The sequence below is a fragment of the Peromyscus eremicus genome, chromosome 15 (assembly GCF_949786415.1).
Source record: "Peromyscus eremicus chromosome 15, PerEre_H2_v1, whole genome shotgun sequence".
Classification (NCBI taxonomy): Eukaryota; Metazoa; Chordata; class Mammalia; order Rodentia; family Cricetidae; genus Peromyscus; species Peromyscus eremicus.
Window position 1 is genome coordinate 2,503,648 of NC_081431.1, and position 21,001 is coordinate 2,524,648.

Here is a 21,001-nt window from a genome sequence, read left to right on the forward strand (position 1 = left end):
GAAAACATATTGTCTTGTTTAGGATTTCCGTCACTCTGATAAAATATCATGATCAAAAGCAACTTGGGAAGGAAAGGGTTCATTTCAGCTCACAACTTTCAGGCCATACTCCTTCACCGAGGAAAGTTAGAGCAAGAACTCAAGGCAGAAACCTGGAAGCAGAATCTGAAACAGAGGCCATGAAGAAGTGCTTCTTCCTGGCTTGCTCTCCATGACTCAGCCTGATTTCTTATACCATCCAGAACACCTGTCCAGGGGTAGCACCACCCACAGTGAGCTGGGCCTTTTCACATCCAATCATCAATCAAGAAAATGCCCTACAGACTTGTCTATGGGCCAATTTTATGGAGGCATTTTTTTCAATTGAGGTTCCCTCTCTCAGATGACTCTAGCTTGTATCATTAACAAAAACAAAACAAAACAAAACAAAAACTAAAAAAAAAAAAAAAAAACTAGTCAGCACACACATTTTAGACCCTAACTTATTGACATGCTTAGCTAGCAGTCACTGGAAGAAACTCTGAAGCCTGCAGGACTTATTGGCTCTTATTCTCTCTGCATGTATAACACTTGCTCCTTGGTGAGCCTTGAGTGCTGCTTCATGTACAATCTGTGGTAGGGCATAGACTTTTGGTCATCCTCATAGATTGCTAAGGTCCACTTGAGTGTCCTGTCCATTAGCTCTCTGGCCCAGAGTCTCCTGAGCACAGCAATACTGTTACCCTCCCAGATTTCATGTATTAGGATGCCCAATGCAAAGCTTTGGCTTATTCCCAGCTTGCTGCATGCTGTTTCTTGATTTAAAATAGTTGTGTTAACTGGGCAGTGGTGGTGCATGCCTTTAATCCCAGCACTCAGGAGTCAGAGCCAGGTGGATCTCTGTGAGTTCGAGGCCAGCCTGTTCTACAGAGCAAGATCGGGGACAGGCACCAAAACTACACAGAGAAACCCTGTCTCGAAAAAAGAAAAAAAGTTGCTTTATACATTTTATCCAGTTTTTTATATTACATGCATGGGCGTTTTTTGCCTGCATGTGTGCCTGTGCACCCCTTGCATGTCTGATGCCTTCAGAGGCCAGGAGAGAACATTGAATCATCTGGAAATGGAATTAGAGACAGTTGTGAGCAACCATGTGAATGCTGAGACTCAAACCTGGGTCCTCTGCTTTTTAACCAGTGATCCATCTCCACAGCCCCCATTTAATCCAGTTTTATGGTTGTATATAGCTGGAAGGTAAATCCAGTACCACTTTCTTCTTGAACAAAAACAGAAATCCCTTGATGTTGTTAATCATTTATTATATGATCTTCAGGATGAATTTGAGTTTTGATCATAAAGCTAAAATGATAAACAGATATATTAGTGTAAATGATAAAAATTGAATGAAATTCACAGATGTGATTTTACAGCAATCCTCCCTTAAATTTAAGGAAAAATTTGTCAGTTTCATTCTAGTTGAATAAAATAAAGAAATGATTGCCACTATTGATACTGAGTTGTCTTTGTGTTATTTGAAGATGTTAAAATGTAGTTTTTAGTTTTACCCTAGATGTGTATGTATGTGTGCATGTTTATGTGAGGGCAGGTGCATGTATGTGTTCATGTGGAACCCTCAGGTGCAATCTACTTTGTTTTTTGAGACAAGGTTTCTCACTGGTCTGGTCTTATCAATTTGGCTGACCAACAAGGAACTCCAAGGTCTCCAGTTTCCATCTCTTCAACACTGGGGTTATAAGCATGCATCATCATGTCTCTTCAACCCATCCCTAGATTTTTTTAGCTCAAAGGTTTCTTTTAGCTTGATTTTGGGAAGGTTTCTGAGTGATTACAATGACCTCAATAAGATGAGACATCTTCCAGGCATATACTTAAGGATATGTTTAATATGTCATAGAATGAAATGAATATATGGCCTTAGCCAAATATATTAACCTGCACTTAGTCACAGGATAACTTCTTCAAAATGCTTTTTATGGAACACAGTAAACAATCATCCTTATGAATACTGTAATCATGATGCTGTAGCATATAGGAAGTTTGAATTAGATCCTGAGGGGTACATGATAATGATCCCTAGGAAATGCTCTTGGCTGAGAAGTAGCATGACCAGGTTATGTATTATGACCAGGTTATGTATTAGAGTGGGAGAAGGGTCATGTTGAACTCAGTTGTTGAAATCCTTAGATGTTATTTCTGGAATCAATAGAAAACTCAACAATGAAACAGTTATTTATTATAAATCAAAGCAGAGAAATAGAGGTGTTACAGAATTTAGAAACTTTCTATTTGTCTTGCTGTGTATGGGTCAATTTTAGAAGTGTTCCTATTTGGTGCACACTTCTGATGTGAGTTGTTGGGTTTGTAAATATTTTCAGGAGATGGTCCAGTCTTAACCTTACCCCTGAACTCCTGTCCTAGTCCTTATGCTCAGTCAGACCCTTGTCAGATACTACTCAGGAAATGAAAACCATTCTTACTCTGATCGAAGTTGAAAATCAAATGGATGGTTACAAATTCTACAACTAAGATTTAAATCTAAATTTCTCTGTTGTCTTTGAGGATCGCCTCTGAAAAGGGCTGTAATACCAGAGCATTCTACTTTCATTGATGTTGACATATATATCATTACCTTGGTTGATTTCTTACCCTCAGTTGGCTAGTCACAGTTATTCCTGCTGAGGCTGTGAGTGCAAAAAAAGTGTCACTCCAGCACCCACCTGCATCTGCTCTTGACAAGATCAGCTGACACCCCCATCTCATGTGTGAGTGAGCACATGCTGTCTGCCTTGTACTAGACACATTAGGTCACTTTGCTGCCTGGTCTGTCTGTCTGATTCTAATTCTACACCCTGTGTTCTTCCTCAGTAAAAGAAGCATTTTCTACTGTACTTGCTGAGAGCCAGGACTGTTTGTCTTGTTTCAGAGAAGTGAGGCAGCGAATTGAATCTCTTTCCACTCAAAGAGATGTCTTGTTGAGTAAGGATAAATTAGCTGCTGCTGCTGCTGCTGCTGCTACTACTACTACTACTACTACTACTACTACTACTACTACTACTACTTCCTCATCATCATCTTCCTCGTCCTCCTCCTCCTCGTCCTCCTCTTCCTCTTTCTCCTCCTCCTCCCTTCTCCCTTCTTTCTTTTTCTTTTCCAAGACATATTCTCACCATGTATCCCTGGCTGGCCTGTAACTCGCTATGTAGACCAGGCTGGCCTCAAATTCATGGAGATCCACCTGCCTCTGACTTCGGAGTTCTGAGATTAAAGGTGTATGCCACCATGTCTAGTTATTAGCTTTTTTGTGTATAGAGGATGGTCTGAGGGATTATCTCAGACCATCAAGAAAATAAGCTCAACAAGGAATTAGAGCTTTAAGATGTAGTACAAAAATAATCCATAATATATTCTAGTAAAATTTATTTAAAGGTGCAAGAAGTAAAAAGGTAATTTAAACCCATAGTTTTTACTGCAGTTTTGCTGTCAGGGTTCTCCAGTGATACTTACTGTACTGTGGTGTACTGGTTGTCTAGGTTGCAAAGGTCAAATATAGACTTACTCCACTCTTCCCTCAGCCATCTGGACAGATTTTCCTGCTTTGGACACTATTCAAAGCTAACAGCTTTTTAGTTTCTTTTATGACTATGCCAGAGTTGTATGTTCAAATATATATCACTCCACTTTCAAAATGGATGGTGACTGGATGCTTGGTTGTCCTCTGAAGAAACAGACAAGCTTGTAGGGGACCAGCCTTCACACTTATTTACCTCTGGGACTCTTGAGAAATGAGGGATAAGAGACTTAGTTAGAAATAGAGGGGAGAGAAACAGAGAAAACACAGAATAGACTCGAGTGGGCCTAGATACTTATCCAAACAGGCCCAGAACTTTATTCCAAAGATCTATTTATAACAATGCCAACGGGTGGAGCAAAAGTCCTCCCCCTTGCTAGTTACAGTCAAGTGTAGACCCTTACAAACACCTGGTATCCAGGCCCATGGTCCAATCAACCTCTTATGCAGTCCTGCTGGGTACAGCCACTAGGAAAGCTAGTGGGCTACAACACAAGCTTCAGGGAATCTTCTCTGACTGGAGGAATACTCCATTGCATCACTTTGATCTTGTGAACTTAACGGGCAAGCACATTGTTTCTTAAGATTTGGTGCTGAAGCCAAACTAGTGGAAACTCAGGAACTGTGGACCAATAGCTATGGAGCCCCCATGGAACTGGGCTAGGCCCTCTGGATAGGCGAGACAGTTGTTTAGCTTGAACTGTTTGGGGGGCTCCCAGGCAGGGGGATCAGGATCCATTCCTGGTGCATGAGCGGGCTTTTGGGAGCCTAGTGCCTAAGGTGTGACACCTTGTGCAGCCTTGGTGCAGGGGGGAGGGGCTTGGACCTGCCTCAACTGAATGTACCAGGCTCTGCTGACTCCCCATGGGAGACCTTGCCTTGGAGGAGAGTTGGGGGAGAAGACCTGGGGGGGTGGGAAGAGGGAGGAGGGGGGATCTGTGGTTGGTATGTAAAATGAATAGAAAATTTCTTAATAATAATAATAAAAACAGATTTGGTGCTGAATTCTGCCAAGCACAGGCATTTAAGGCACTCCATTAGTGGCTCTTCTACTTCTCTATCTAATGCTTTGTTGTCATCTGTATGATGAGTGTGAGGTGTTCACACATTCAGGATCTCTGTGGAGTGGAGGATGCATGGAGAAAGAATATTCTAACTGAAATGGGACAGTAGAGGTGTTGCTGGTCTTGCCAAGTGGAACAACCTGTTAATTTTTGTTATCTCTGTGTTGTTGTGAAAGAAAAGCACTTGCTAGCTAGTGCAGCATATCAAATGCCAGGGCTGTCTTAATTTTCTCAAGAAGGAGCTTCCATCTGGAGTGGCAACTGCAGTTGAAATCATCTTCTAATTAAGTTATGATAATCTGCCATGGCTCTTCTTTCCTTTTTTATTTTAATTTTTTGCCATTTTCAAATCTATTAGTTTTTGCAGTAGCAAAACTAGTGAAAGCATTTACTAAACATGTTTCAAGTCTCTGTTCTTTTTTGGGATGCCTTGCTGAAGAAATGAAGCTTTGCTTGGTTGTAACTAGCCCCTCCTAAATCAGTTTAGCCTCTGCTGAGAGATTTGAAGCTTGGAGTCCACCAGTTGTTGAAAGAACACATTCTAATTATGTACTCAATGATTGGAAGAATAACAGCAATGCAATTTCTGTGTTTTAGACATTTGATGTTTTCTGGTGCTATTAAATATGGGATTGCTTTAAATTTTTACTTTCCAATTGTCCTTTGCATGTGTGTAGAAATCCAATTGCTTTCTCACTTACTGATCTCTTATGCTGAGACCTTGTTAAATTGACTTAGTATAATAAATCCTCTCTTCCTCTGTCTTTCTCTTTCTCTTTTTTTTTTTTTTTTGGTTTTTTTTGTTTTTTTTTTTTTTGTTTTTTTTTTTTTTGCTTTATGTAATGATAGTTACCTGAAAGTACTGACAGTTTTATTTCTTTCCAATAGTTTTCTACCTGCCTTATTGCATTGGTTAGGAAGGACCTCCAGTGCATTGTTGAATAGAAATAGTGATAACAGGTACCTTTGTGTCATTCCTGAGCTAGGAGGTAAAAGCCAAGATCTGGGTACTGGATTCACTGACACTCTTCAAATTTCAAGGGAAAACCTTAAAATGTTTATTGCATGGCTGTGTATGTAAGCATGTACACATACATACATCTATACTGTGTTAACTGAGTACATGTCTTAATTAGGGTTTCTAGTGCTGTGATAAAATACCATGTCCAGGGCTGGAGAGATGGTTCAGGGCTTAAGAACACTGGCTGCTCTTCCAAGAGTCTTGAGTTCAATTCCCAGCAACCATATGGTGGCTTACAACCATCCGTAATGAGATCTGGTGCCCTCTTCTGGCCTGCAGGCATACATGCAGGCAGAACACTGTATACATAATAAACAAACAAATAAATAAATAAATAAATAAATAAATAAATAAATAAATAAATTCCCCACCCCCCCCCACCCTACCCGGAGCTGAGGACCGAACCCAGGGCCTTGTGCTTGCTGGGCAAGCACTCTACCACTGAGCTAAATCCCCAACCCCTATAAATAAATCTTTAAAAACAAAACAAAACAAACAAACAAACAAACAAAAAACCCAAATACCATGTCCAAAAGCAGCTTGGGGAGGAAAGGGTTTATTCCATCTTACAACTGAGTGATGTAGTCCATCATCCAGAGAAGTCAGGACAGGAACTCAAGCCAGGCAGGAACCTGGACACAGGAACTTATGCAGAGGCCATGGAGGAGTTCTATCACCTGGCTTGCTCAGCCTGCTTTCTTATAGCACCCAGAACCACCAGCACATGTGTAGCTGGAAAGTTTTTCTTCAGGTCCCATCAAGCCCCTACAGTCCCACAGCCCACTTATAAAATAATCACTCAGAAACTTAAATTAATTAAAACTGCTTGGCCATTAGCTTAGACTAACTATTGACTAGCTCTTACACTTAAACTCAGCCCGCTTCTGTTAATCTATATGCTGCTACATGTTCCATGGCTTTACCTGTGTCCCATTACATGTTGCTCCTTTGGCGGCTCGCTGGCGGCTCTCCTGACTCAGCCTTCCTCTTCCCAGAATTCTCCTCTCTGCTTATCCCACCTATACTTCCTGCCTGGCTACTGGCCAATCAGTGTTTTATTTATGAACCAATCAGAGCAACACATTCACAGCATACAGAACATCCCACAGCACCTGCAGGGTCTGTGAGGCTGGGCAGGACTGGAGAAAACTTTTAGCTACAGCAGTTTTAATTAATATAAGCCTCTGTGTGTTTATTTGGGTCTGAGCAGGACCACAGGTAGTGGGAGCCGGGCAGGAACAGGAAAACCTCAGCTACTATGAACTGGGCCCTCCCACATCAGAAATCAATCAAGAAATCAATCAAGAAAATACACAACTGGCTTGCCCACAGACCAGTCTAATTGGGGTATTTTTCTCAATTGAAGCTTCCTTCTCTCAAATGACTCTAGCTTATGTCAAGTTAACATAAAACTAGCCAGCACAGTATCTATGCATTTTCTCTTTAATTCTTATCCAACTCATAAGAGTTGTCTCTAGTCTTTTCCCTTTCCATATTCTAACTCCTTTACCTTACAGTAAGAGACGTGACTACATTAACCTGGGAATTTTTCTCTTTGATCATCAGGCTGTACACAGGCTTTCTCCTCTGGCTTCATGCATCTGTTTGTTTTATTTCCTACTTACAAGTGGCCCCCAACATGGACTCCAGTGGATGCTCACCACCCATCCTACAGACGCTAGCTTCCTTCTGCTCTTCAGCACCATGGTCAGGGCTCTTTCTCAGCTAAACTGCCTGTGTGCACCATTTTCCTGGACACTCTCCCCATAGTCTTCTAACATCTTCTAGTATACACTTTATCCTGCTCATGTGATTGCCTGTAGGAATGGAAATCCTGGACTCTTTCATTCCTGACATTAATAGCTTACATTGCCAGTTTTTCTAACTAGTCTGTTCTAACAATTTTATCAATTTTATTTCTGTTTTTAGTGAATCATATTTTCATTTGCTAAAGCTTTCTGATCTATACATATTTTTAAATTTATTTTTCTGTTTTTTATTATTTATCCCATCTTTTTTCAGTTTTTATTTTATTTTCTTGACGTTCCCACACATCCTAGAATATGCACTTAAACCTGGGGAATTCTTGATCCACTATGTGCCAGTGGGTATATAGTTACTATCTAATTTAACTCATTGGCAGATGAAGTACAAGAAAGAGGAGAGAGGAAAGTTGTTTAATGAGTTAAACTATGTCAGTTGAGGCTGCATTTGCAGCTATATGCAGAAAATGAAGCTATCATGTTTACTTTGGTGTTTTAATTTGTCTTCCTTGGTCATCAAAGTTGGGAGTAGTATTTCTGATACTCAGACTCTCTTGGTGTTTTTTTTATTATTGTTTGGTTTTCAGGTTTTTTGCTGCTGTTGTTTGTTTGTTTTTGTGTTTTGCTTTTGCTTCTCCATCCTCAGATTTTATTCTCATGCTTCTCACTTCTCAGGCCCAAGGTGGCTACTGAACCTCAAGCAGAAGGAAGGAAGAAAGAGATGTCAATTGAGTGTCCCTGCTTTTATCAGGAAAACCAAAGTGTTTCTGGCATCCAGGCTGAAACCTTCCACTTGAACCTGTTGGCAGGGGTAGCTGGGGCACTGCTGGGGGGTCAGGGCTCCCCTGTGTGGACTGTGCCATGCAGTTGTTTTAGTTTCTTGGCTGCCACATGGCTGTTATTAATACATCCTCTCTAGCTTAACTTCAACTGCATTGTTTTGATGACTTTTGAAAGTTTGTACTAGACTCATAGGTAAGACACTTTATTTAAAATTAAGGCCTTTGATCAGCTATGTAAATTCAAAATTAAGGCATTAATTTTTTCTTTTGAATGACGGATTTGATATTTTTTAAATGAGGGCTTTAATTTTTATGAAAATTTCAAGGAAATGCTGTATTGAGTATTTGAACTGACGTCACTCCATAGCAATTTTATTTTAAACTACCTTTTTCAGAGTCTCTTTTGTAGGAGCATTGTTTAATATTCAGCACTGAATTCTGGATCTGTCTATAGTCTTGTCTGCTTAAATTGGAAGCCGAGCCAGTATATCTATAGTCCTATACAGTTTCATAGTTCTCCCTCGTTTATGTGTATGATGACAGTGTATGCATGAACCATAACATCTAGACTTAATATATAGTGGAGTGTTCAATAGGCATTATGTAGATGACAGGTAAGAATTAAAGGGATTTAATTTCTTAGAAAGAAAATAGAAAATGGCCATATTTTTAAAACAAAGTTTATTCGATTATTTAAAAATTTTGTATTATATGTGATTCCCTTATCCCTTCATCCCAACCATTCATAGGTATGTTTACTCTCAGTTGAAGAGTGAGACAGATTATTGAAGCAAAAGATTTAAAAGATAATTTAAAAGAGGGGGGAAAATGTGGCTTCACGGCATTGCTAGAAGTGGTTCTTCCTGTGGGCTGGGAAGAGCTGGGCATTCAGGTAGGCTTAGAGACAACAAGCAGGAACTGAACATGGCTCATTTAGGTTCTAAAACCAATTAGATGTGGAAAAATGCCGAGTTGACTGCTGATTAGGATTTATCCCCATAAGTGAGAAAGTAACAGCGTTCTTATGTTTTTTGTTTTTGTTGTTTTGTTTTTGTTTTGGTTTGTTTTGGTTTGTTTTGGTTTTGGTTTTTCGACACAAGGTTTCTCTGTGTAGCTTTGCACTTTTCCTGGAACTCACTCTGTAGCCCAGGCTAGCCTTGAACTCACAGAGATCTGCCTGGCTCTGCCTCCCAAGTGCTGGATTAAAGGCATGTGCCACCACCGCCTGGCTCGCATTCTTATGTTTTATCCACCGTGCTTTCATGCCCTTTTGAGAGGTTACAAGGGAATTGATGACTTATACATGGCACTGGAAATGTTTGGGGAGAGAGGATCCAGTAAACAGTTTGAACCAGATGTGTTTGTATGTTTCATAACAATCAATGGCTTTTATTTTTCCTGATCTTACTGGGTCAGAGGAGAGTGGGGAGCTGGTGATTTTATTTCTGTGCCTGGACTAAGGAAAGAGAAAACTCATTTAGGAATTTTAACAGTTATGCTGTTAAGCTTTTATTTTACTTTTTAAAGTTATTTGCAGTTACTTTGGACTGATGCTGATTGGAAACAGTGACCACACTCTTCTCCTTGTCAGGAAACTGCATTCAGAGAATGAGAAGGACACCTCCATTGGATGAGCTGCAGCCACCACCTTACCAAGACGACAGTGGTTCTCCTCACCTCTCATGCACACCCTCTGAAATCGGGGATGGGAAGTGTGAAATTTCCCACTGCAGCAATAGCCCACGGTGTTCTTTCAACAAGTGCCCCAGTGAAGGAAGCACAGGACACGAGGCAGAGAGTTTTCACAATAAAGGATATGAAGATGATGTCCCTAGTGACAGCACCGCAGTCCTCAGCCCTGAAGTAAGCAGAAGCAGCCTGCGGTTGCCAGTAAGAGTTCTCTGGGGGTTACTTGCCTCTTGATGACAATGGTCTATGGTGTCTCAGCCCCTGTAGCTTCTCCTACTGAAACAAACTCACTGAGGCTGCTGCAGCCTATATCCCACACCCTTCCCACAACAAAGAGATGGGAGCTAAGGATGGTTGTTGTTTCTTAAATACTGTATAGAGAACCTTCTGGAATGATTCACCTTTTTGTTCATGTTTCATGCTTTTTATTATCATTTTATTTTGGATTTTTTATTATCTAACTTTTTGTTATTTTTGTTATTTTATTTGTTAAGATTTTGTTAGTCCTCCACCTACATCATCCTTTCCTGAATTTGGAGTATTAAGCACAACTTTTTCATGTAAAACATTAAGATAAAACATAAATCATAATTAAATTGTTGGAGTTACAAGTTATTTCAAAGGGAAGAGTATATTTCCCTCCAAATACAAACACCTTGTTCTTCAAGGCTAACAATATGATTCTGCCTAACTTGATTCACAATAATCAGTCTCCGATGGAATTTGTGTTTATTAGCTACATATAACATGTACGATGTCGACAGACTAAGCAGAGCTTGGAATATTTTCGGAGCGCATAATGAATAATGACCACAAGTTGAGCAAAAAAATGACAACAATTTCATACAATTCACTGAAGATGCAGTACAAAATAACTCCTAAAACTAATGAGAAAATATTATGCTCATTATAAAACAGGAAAATGAAAACAAAAACACAAATTATGCAGTTTTGCATGCAGAAAATTGTGCAACTTGACTCATTTCATGTTCCTGTGAGGTCATTGACTGACGGGAATTTTATTTGTCGCGATTATTTGTTGATGAGTTTGGTGTAACCTATAATAATGGACGTGCCTGTATTATTCATAGTTAGCAAGCAAATCTGCTCATTTTTCTACTTTCAAACTATTACACATGCAGATTAAAACGTGTATAAAAATTTAAAAAATATATTTTATTCAGTGTTTCACAAGCCTTTCAAATCTTACTGTATTTTCATTTCATAGTGTATGAAAGGAACAAATGCTGGTTAGCTTTACTGGTGAAATTTCACAGTTTCCTAAATTTAGTGTGGCTAGCTGCTTTTGTTTGTTACTTTTCTGATGTGAAAATGGCAACAAAATAATTGTAGTTTCAAAGCCTTTTTGTAATACAAGAATTTGTCTCATTCATTCTTAGGATGAAGACTAAGGTAACCCAAGCCTCACATGCAGCAACTATCTGTAGGATTTGCTTTCTTTACAAGTTTTACATTGCAAGCTTCTACAGCTTCCCCCTCCCTCCTCCCACCAATGCTATCACTCTGACATGGTCTGTGCTGATAGCTTTGTATCTGCTGTCTAAATAATGAAGGTAGTTTTCTAATACACAGTGTGATTAAGCTGTGGACAGAATTTCTCAGTTTGGGGTTTTCTCCTATAATTTAAAAAACACTATAACTACTTTTCTAGTAGTTTTAGTACTGTTGTATAGTATCTAACCTAGAGTAAAATGTTGAATTGATACTTTAAGCCTAATGTGTCATGATGCCACCAGTTTTCTTGTGTGCTATCACCTAGACACATTTGAGAACTTGTGTGTTTGAAAACCATATAGGTAGCCACTGACTTAACAATGACTGTGGATTATAACAGTGACCACAATAGTGTCTGACACCTAGTCATCTTATTCATTGTTCACAGTTACTTCAGGAAGTTAAAAAAAAAATGCTAGTTTCAGAGAGAAGCAGGTAGCTCTGTTCCAACCTAGGTCCCTGTGAGTTAGTAACAGCCACATTACTCTGTACATTCTTGTTGACCTGAGTTGTTGTTTGAGGGTTTCTTTGTTGCAGTAGTGCCATCTGGACATACTACAAGGCAAACTGTCCCAGAAGCCTTAATCACTAAAGTAAAATGTTCAAATGACAACCAGATGCCTAAGTGTGTGTGTGTATATTTTCATCTACTTCAGATACAAAACAGAAGTTAAGCAAATTAAGATAAGGTAGGTTAACACAACTTGGCATAGGATGTCAGAACAGATAGGTTAGGTGGCAAGCCCACACTGATTTGTATGGGCCTATGCATCTTTCTCACTGTCTGCCCATCAGCAGTTCTGTTTATCACCTGAAAGCCAGGACCAGCATTGAGATTTGAAAAGAGGTACCCACAGCTGGCAGTGAACTCTTGTTTGTGGGAGAGATAAAGGGGAAAATATACCTGTCCACCACTGGAACTTGCCAATCAGAGAAACTTGCTACCAAAGAAACGGTTAGGATTTTCCTCTGTATTTCCTAAGTAGAACCTATAGATGATACATGGCAGAGCATGGGCTTTCCATCTCTGTGAGCCTAGTACTCATTTACTCTATCACATAGTCTTTGTAGTCCATGGATCTTTGGCATATCTTATAGGTTGCTACCTTAGGACTTATGCCTGTATCTCTCAAGCTGCTTGCTTATCTGTAGGTAACCACAACTGTGTGTATTTCAGAAGCAATGTACATGCTGTGTTAACACTATACAGTTTTTTCCCACTCTTGTGTCTCTTATAAATTCATATAGTACATCAGGTATACATTACATGAATGTTTAGTTGTGGAAATTCTGATAGCCTAAGCTACTATAAAACTTGTATTTTTCCAAGTTTGTTTCATATCCTTGTAATATCTATCATGCATCAGAGGATTCATATAACAGGTTCATCAGCTAGCTTTATTGAAGGGTTCCTGCAACTAATGGAGCCCCAACACCCTGAAAGGGAAGGATTGTTTTCTTAGTGCCTCTTTGAAGAATGTAAATAGTAGCTATAGTATGTAAAGGTTCTACCTGTGTTTCTAAGAATTGTTAGACTGTGTCAGAAAAAAAAACAAAAACAAAAACCTAGAAATAGCTGTTTAGGACAATATACAGTTTTTATTTTTCTAAAAACCCTTGTTACCATGATACTATTTTTAAAACATTAAATTGAAATACAAAAGATACATTGGTAATCTATAATTAACAATTATGAAATGGGTTTGTATTTCTAGCACCCACTTAAAGCTATATATGGCTACATGTGCCTGCAACCACATTGCTGAGGACAGAAAAAGGAAGCTTGCTGAGGCTTGCTGGCCAGCCAGCCTAATCAAAAAGTGACAAGCTCTAGGCTTGGTGGAGGACCCTGTCTCAAAGTGATAAAGTGGAGAATGGTAGAGCAGGCCTCTGTCTAACATCCTCCTCTGGCCTCTCTCTGTATTTGTGTGTACTGGAGGTCATCCCAGCATGCACGTGCATACACCAGACACATGTAACCTAAGACAAACATGTTTAGCATACAGAAAATTTATATAGCATACACCAAACACATACAGCAGTCATCAAACACATGCAGCATACACAAACACATACAACATATACCAAACACAGGAATTTAAAAAACATCTTCGGTAAAAGTTTGTCCTGTTTTCCACAAGTGATACTAAAGATTGTGTAAGACTTACAGTATCAGAGGCTCCTGTCTTGTTTTCTGCTTAAAGAAGAGCCTTCTACTCCAAGCTAACAGAGGGCTTGGAACATAGTGCTAAGTTGACTGAAAAACTCAGAAGCTTCTTTCTCTTTCACTCAATCAGATAAGCAAGGCTTTGCATAATGGCCTCATTCAGGGCCAGCTGCTTATGTGAATCTACCATTCCCTCAAGCCCTGTTGTTCTTTTGGTTCAAACTGATTCCACATAGTACCTGTGTGGCTGCTTGTGGAGAGAGAATGGAAAGCAAGAACTTCCATTTCAAGGTTGAGATAGATGTTTCTCATAGGAGCTCTGTGTGCCTCCATCTGCCCATGGTGTACCATAAGCACATCCAAGAGAGCCTCTGGGGTGCAGTGTGCTTCTGGGTGGGGTGTCCTTTGAGCTAGTAGGAGAAGGAAGACCAAGGTCAGCATTGTTCAGTGCCACAGTAGCTCTGAATCCAAAGTCACTTATATCTTATTCAGTACTTGAAAGGTCAAAGTGTTTAGCTCCAAGGTCAGAACCCTGGTTTAGGCATTGTCAGTAACTAGATAAGATCCTCAGACATCTCAGGAATTCAGACTAGCAGGAATTTGAGACAGTTGCTGTTAAAATAGTCTCAGTTTCTGACCATGTCATAAGTAACATGTGTAGTTTTAGCCTTTCTTCAGTTTTTGAAATGTGTATTTAGCCATGTCATTGGCAATTAATATGGAGAAAAATACAGTTGTTTTGAATTCTGTTTTGAATTGAGATAAACATGGTCTATAGTATGGAGAGTGACTATTTGGATGCACAATGTCTTAAGCCCTTTGCATTTCTATTCAGGTTTCCTTTTTCTACTGACTTAAGTTTTACTGTATATATTCTATTTTAGATGGAATCATCTTAGACATCCTTGAAAATGGAGCCACATTTTTCTGTAGCATTGAACTTTGCTCTTCTCTAAAGACTCCTCCATCAGGAGCAAAGACATTAATATGCACATTAAACTCTAGTTTGTACAAATATACATCCAATTTTTTCAAAACTGTAATAGTGAATATTCCACTCAAAAGATGTCTTCATTATGAAGTATTTTACCACTTAAATTATGCTGCCCAGTAAGGTAACTTTGGCCTTTAGTTGACTGATACTTATGCTTTCTCTATGACAACAAATGAAAATTGTTTTTATATCATACTCTAAAAGAAATGGGCATTTATTTACATGCTAGATTAAGTAATAGGGTTAAAAACTAAAAACATTTAAATTTGCTTTTCTTAGGACATGTCAGCTCAAGGATCTTCCTCACAGCTTCCTAAACCTTTTGATCCAGAGCCAGAAGCTAAATATGGCACACTGGATGTGACTTTTGACTATGACTCACAAAGACAGAAGCTTCTGGTAACGGTGACAGCTGTCACAGACATTCCAACATATAACAGGACAGGTGGCAACTCGTGGCAGGTACATCTTGTTCTTCTACCTATAAAGAAACAGAGAGCCAAAACCAGCATCCAGAGAGGACCATGCCCTGTCTTCACAGAAACATTCAAATTTAACCACGTTGAATCGGAGATGATCGGAAACTATGCAGTTAGGTTTAGACTGTATGGTGTCCATCGTATGAAGAAAGAAAAGATTGTGGGGGAAAAGATTTTTTATTTAACAAAATTGAATCTTCAAGGGAAAATGTCATTACCGGTGATACTGGAACCTTCTTACAATCCTTCTGTGAGTATCTCATCAAATGACCCGGATACAGTTTCTGTTTATGGCATGTAGCACATGCCACAGAAGTCTATAACCAACCCCACTTCTTCCATACTGTGTCATTTCCGTAGCAACCAGACACATCTATCTGAGCCCTTTTGTTTTGTGTCAATTTACTCCATGTGCTTCGTTTTCTCCTTCTATGCTCTCATGCAGGTCTTTGCATTCATTCCTGTTGACTGCATTAAATGGTTGATTGTGCATTGTCCAGACTCACTACAGAAGTTACCCTTTTCCTTCCAGGTTAAACTAGACGCACAGGAGGAGCTGTCTAGCCCATCTTAAAAAGAGTGTATACTGCTGCCCAAGACAGAATTATTTTTCTAGAACTACCATAAAATTAATTTAAAAGTAAAAAAAAAAGTCCTTGTTATACTTTTCATCCTTTTTGAGGAAAGACTGAAGTATTTTTCAGTGAAAAATTATGACCTCAAGCTTTTTAATTTTTTTGCAAATTATATTCATACACTATATATTTATTTATATATATATATATATATATATATATATATATATATATATATATTAACAAAATTCCCACAAGGCATTGCAGATTACAGGATAGTAATGACCGCATTGTTTATTTAAACCAGGGAGATGCATTATGTCACATAGTTATTTCAGTATGAGAAAATCTGTGACTTGGGTAAGTGTAAATTATGACTTATATTTATTCCTTTCTGTGTTATATTGGAAAAGAAACATTTTATAATGTAAATATGCAGACTTTAGAATAGATTTAAATTTTAAATTAGAGGTCTGATGTTTCACGGTTGTTTCTAAGCTTTGACCATGTGAGACAGAAGCCTGGGCTCTGGCCCATTGCATCATACCAGGCAATATCTGAACCTGCCAGCTTCCATTCACCATGCAGCCAAGCTACTTCAACCAGATCCTTGCAGGATTTTTATAAGGAAAAGATGATGGTAGGTTTAATATTTCAGTTTTATTGACAGAATTAACACATCACTTAAAAATTTTAGAATAAGCAATTTTGGGGAAATGCCTTTTAAAACATTTTTTGTTCTTGAGAATTCCATACATTTATACAATAAAATATGATCGTATTTCCCCAATTTCCTCCCATGTCTCCCTCAACATATCCCCATCCCAACTGCATGTCTTCTTTTAAATGACCCACTAATTCCAGTTAGTGCTGCTCACATGTGCATATGGATGTGGGGCCATCACTGGAGCATAGGACTCCTACCAGTGGCCTGCATATTTAATAATTTCATTTTTCTTTACAGTTGAGTTGTATTTCACTGTGTAAATGCCTTTTTAAATAAGAGTGCTTTATAAGAAGAAACAAAGGAGGACCATGCAGACAATATTTTAGGGGTATACATTTTTATAAACATGAAATATTCTGCTATTATTAATCCAGTTTTTAAAATTTTTTACTATCTAGTATGGATAAGTAGTAGTTTTCTATGGAGAACAGGCTCTTATATAATAACTGAGTTAAATGAGAAGAGAAAGACTGGCATCAAAAACTATGTGTTCATATTACTTTGATGATGTCATCTGTTCCCAGTTCTATATTAATTGTATTCTTTGCCATAAACAATAGTACAGTTTTATCTCTGCTCAAACTAAATGTCTCCTTCATTGCGTGTATTTACTCTGTAGTCATGGATTCTATAATATTTTTGGCCAGGCAGTACAGTAAGTTCCTAAGCGCTACTTACAAGAAAGTGCTAGGTAAGTAGCTTCTAAAACATACAATGTACATCTATGGAAAGGTGTCTATCTTCTGCTCTTAGAAGGTACCAGTGTGCCTGTCATATTTAGTAGCTGCATCTCATTGCTCTTTAGCCTTGCTTTCCCCTTCCCACCTTTCAGAATCTTAGAACTGGGCACATTTAAGTTTTTAGGCCAACTTATAACACTATTATACTGAATGTAAAAATATAGTATCGATAGAACTCATGTATTTTCTGTATGTGCCATAATACTAATGTTCTCTTTGCTTACTTTTAATATAAGCTAAATGGAGAATTCTTGTTATTGTAATTTACTTGAGAGAGGTCTTTGATTCTGTAAGACATGTTTATGAGGTACATTTGTGGGGGAAAAAAGATTACTTCCATATTTAGTCATTCATTGTTTATTGTTATTATTGTAAGAATATTAACCTTTCACCAAAGAAGTTTTAATCCAGCACCTGAACTTACAAATTACTTTTAAAATGTGCTTAAAGTTTACAGTTTATTTCATAGATATTAACATAATACACACATAGTATTTAGTTTCATAAATAGTTTTTCAGAACTTGAGTCAGGACACACAAAAATGACTTTTTAATAACTCTGTGATAGTTTTTGCTACTGGAAAGATTAAAACAGCATTGAGATGTGGCTATAGCTTGAGTTTGCCTCCTTGACCAATGCACATAGAAAATATGTTGAAAGTTGAAAGATGTGACTTCCTTTTCAACCAGCTATATAAGCTTTCTAAAGTATTTTGAACATCAAGTTTCTGATAACTAAAATGAAAGGATTTAGACCAGTGACCTTTAGGCTGTGTTTGTCTCTGATATTCTGATTCTACTAACATTATGAAAGAAGTTAGATAAGAACAGAAATGGGATAAACTTTATTACATTTGTTTATTTAATGGTATGTATTTTTATATGAGTGGGTAGGTGAGGTGGATGCATATGTGCCACAACGCTTGTGTGGTAGTCAAGAGGACAGTTTCCAGGACTTGATTTTCTCCTTCACCATATGGGTCCTGGGGATCCAACTCAGGTCATCAGCCTTGGTGGCAAGTGCCTTTATCCATTGAGCCAGAAATGGGATAAATTTTAAGTGTTTACACTTTCATTTTTACAGTGGACATGTACTGTTTTCTAGTTTTTCCATACCTTTTCCACTTTCTAAAGCTTGAGGGAGTCCACCTCCTTTAGACACTCTGTAATAATCACTTTCCCAGGCTTATATGTGTTTAGAGCAAGGCATTGAGGTCTAGATTTACATTTGATGTTTGTTTTGTTATAAAATATGAGCCAGAAAAGTACAAAGGGAATCTCATTTTTAAAGGTTAGAAGTAAAGAAAAAAATTTAGTAGATGTTCAGTCTTTGTCTTCTTCATGCTATAGACTCCATAGGACTTGTAATAATCCAGGAAAATGCCTGTTGCCTATTCCAGGTAAAGAATAATCATGTTCATAAGAATATTGTAGATAATAAATTAGTCTTTACATTTCCTGTTTGTTTCAAGAAGATTTAAATTTCTATCACTGGACGTGCACATGTTCCTGCAAGTCTTCCCATGTGTTTATTCCATTCTTGGATCTATTGAAGGAAAATGCACATTCACAGGTGTTAGGTGTGCAGTGTTCCTCCGTTGGAAAGGCTAAGTCACCCTTACCTCCTTGTTAGCAGTCCAGGTGGGCGTGCTACCCATTCTGGGCACTTTGCAAGGTTGTGATGATGCTGAGTGTGACAAACAGTGAGTGTGGAACCTTTATAGTTACTGTAAATAGGAGTTGCTATCCTGTGATTAAACAGTATCCCTACTTAGTTTGAATAATTCTAACATTTTTATGCCGATTTATTATACCTAATATTTTCTGGTGTTGCTAACCATTGCAAATATAATGATTATTTTATTTTCTTTCTTAGGCCTAGAATTTGGGTTTTATTCTATTATAAAATTACCTGATATCGTATAATCAAATATATAATTTGTTTAGGAAAGCTGTATCTTCATATTTCTATATTTGTTTACTTCACTTTAAAGGATCAATGTTACCTATAGGTTAATGTTCCATATAACTTGCTCATCAGGAGTTCTTAAGTAGATTTAGGCTTTTATAACATGAAAATTTACTCTCTTGGGACATTCTCTTTTAAATCTTATTTAAATACTATGTTTTATAACCAAGCCTTTCCTAAATAACCCAGCTCTAGCCTGTTATCACTGAATATCAGTGAACCTGAGATGGTTAACAACATGGGAAGTCTTGATACAAATCAGGCAAGTTGGCCAAAACAAGAATGAAAGTAATAGTTTGTTTACTATGACAGCTAAATAGTGATACTTCTTCTTCCTTTACTTGTCGTTGAAATGATAGTATCATGATTTACCAAAGAGCACACATACTCTCTTCATTTTTATACATATAAAGTCAAAGATATCTTGAAAGGGAGATTTCTACCAGGGCCTGAGGGTTAAAAAAAATCCTAAAAGATCACAGGTAACAAAACAAATGAGGGTCAGAAAGGTATCAGACTTCCCATACTAAAACCAAGGCTTCAAAATTGCAAGAGAAACTTATTTCTCTATTATGTGTTTCATATGTCCTCAGCACAACCCTTTGTTAGGTCTATTCCAGTTCTTTTGTGGTGACAGTGCCTGAGAAGACAACTGAAGAACTTACATTTGTAGCTAGAGTTTTCCTGCCTGGCCCACAGTCAGGACAAATCTCTCTCACCTGCCAGTCCCACAGCTGCTCAGACCCAACCAAGTAAACACAGAGACTTATATTGGTTACAAACTGTATAGCCGTACCAGGCTTCTTGCTAACTGTTCTTATATCTTAAATTAACCCATTTCTATACATCTATACCTTGCCCCGTGGCTCATGGCTTACCGGCATCTTCACATGCTGTTTGTCATCGCGGCAGCTGGCAGTGTCTCTGACTCAGCCTTCCACTTCCCAGAATTCTTTTCCTCCTTGTCCCACCTATACTTCCTCCTGCCTGACTACTGGCCAATCAGTGTTTTATTTACTAACCAATCAGAACAACACATTTGCCATACAGAACATCCCACATTGAATAATGGTTTCAGATATTTCAACCCAGAGTCATCTGGCTCCATTGAGGTATGAGGCAAGAGCATGTTGCATAGGTTGCTCACCTCATGGCTGCCAGCATGCAGAAGTAAAAAAGGTCAGGGAACATTTTTCCTTTGCCCACTTCCAGTGACCTACTTCCTCCAACTAGAGCCAGCCTTCTTTTTACCACCTTCCAGTAAAGCCATCATAAAAATCCATCAAGGAATTGATCCATTCATTAGGTCAGAGTCCTCATGATCCAGTTGCTTGCTTACCCAAAGCCCCTAATACAAAGCCTATGAAAGACATTGCATATTCAAAGCATTTATACCCGTTTTGCAGATGGCAAAGTAGACAAGTATAACCGTGATTCTCCCAAAGTCACAGTCACATTAGATTGCTTGGCAGTGGGCAATCTTCCTAGCTCTTTCTAGTTTATTTCCTAAACTTAGGAGGAGGCTCATGTCTGAGATTCCCTAGAGTTCTAGATGCTAATCAGATTCTGCAACTAAACCATGCATCTGTCCATGGTTGGCAAAGGAAAAGTAAGGCAGGTGCCCTCTTCTCACTCCTCCAGCAAGTCCAAGGAAAGTTGTCTTCTTTCTATCTACATACTAGTAGCTGTTCTTAAGCTTCAGTGGTAGCAGCAGGGGTGATGACTGCCCTAGTGTGTGTTCAGTTCATGGTAGCACCTACTTGGGAAGCAGAGCAACATGGTTCTGTTTCTTCATGTTCTGGGGCCATTCCTGCAGGACCATCTAGAGCTAATCCCTCCACTTTTCCAATAATGCTGTAAGCTCCTCGTTTCTCTGTTAAATATATCTTTTTTAAAATACTCAAACAGGTTGTTTCCCTCACTAAACCTTTTCAGCACAGTTCACAGT

General features: G+C 38.5%; 1 protein-coding gene across 2 annotated transcripts in view; it reads left to right on the forward strand.

Annotated features, from left to right (window-relative positions):
* Nucleotides 1-21,001, forward strand: part of Syt14 (synaptotagmin 14) — a 161,439-nt gene that overhangs the window by 111,135 nt on the left and 29,303 nt on the right. For both annotated transcript variants that reach the window (XM_059280149.1, XM_059280148.1), the window contains 2 exons: nt 9,790-10,061; nt 14,843-15,292. In XM_059280149.1, the coding sequence (XP_059136132.1) occupies nt 9,790-10,061; nt 14,843-15,292 (722 nt within the window). The remainder of the gene's footprint in view (nt 1-9,789; nt 10,062-14,842; nt 15,293-21,001) is intronic.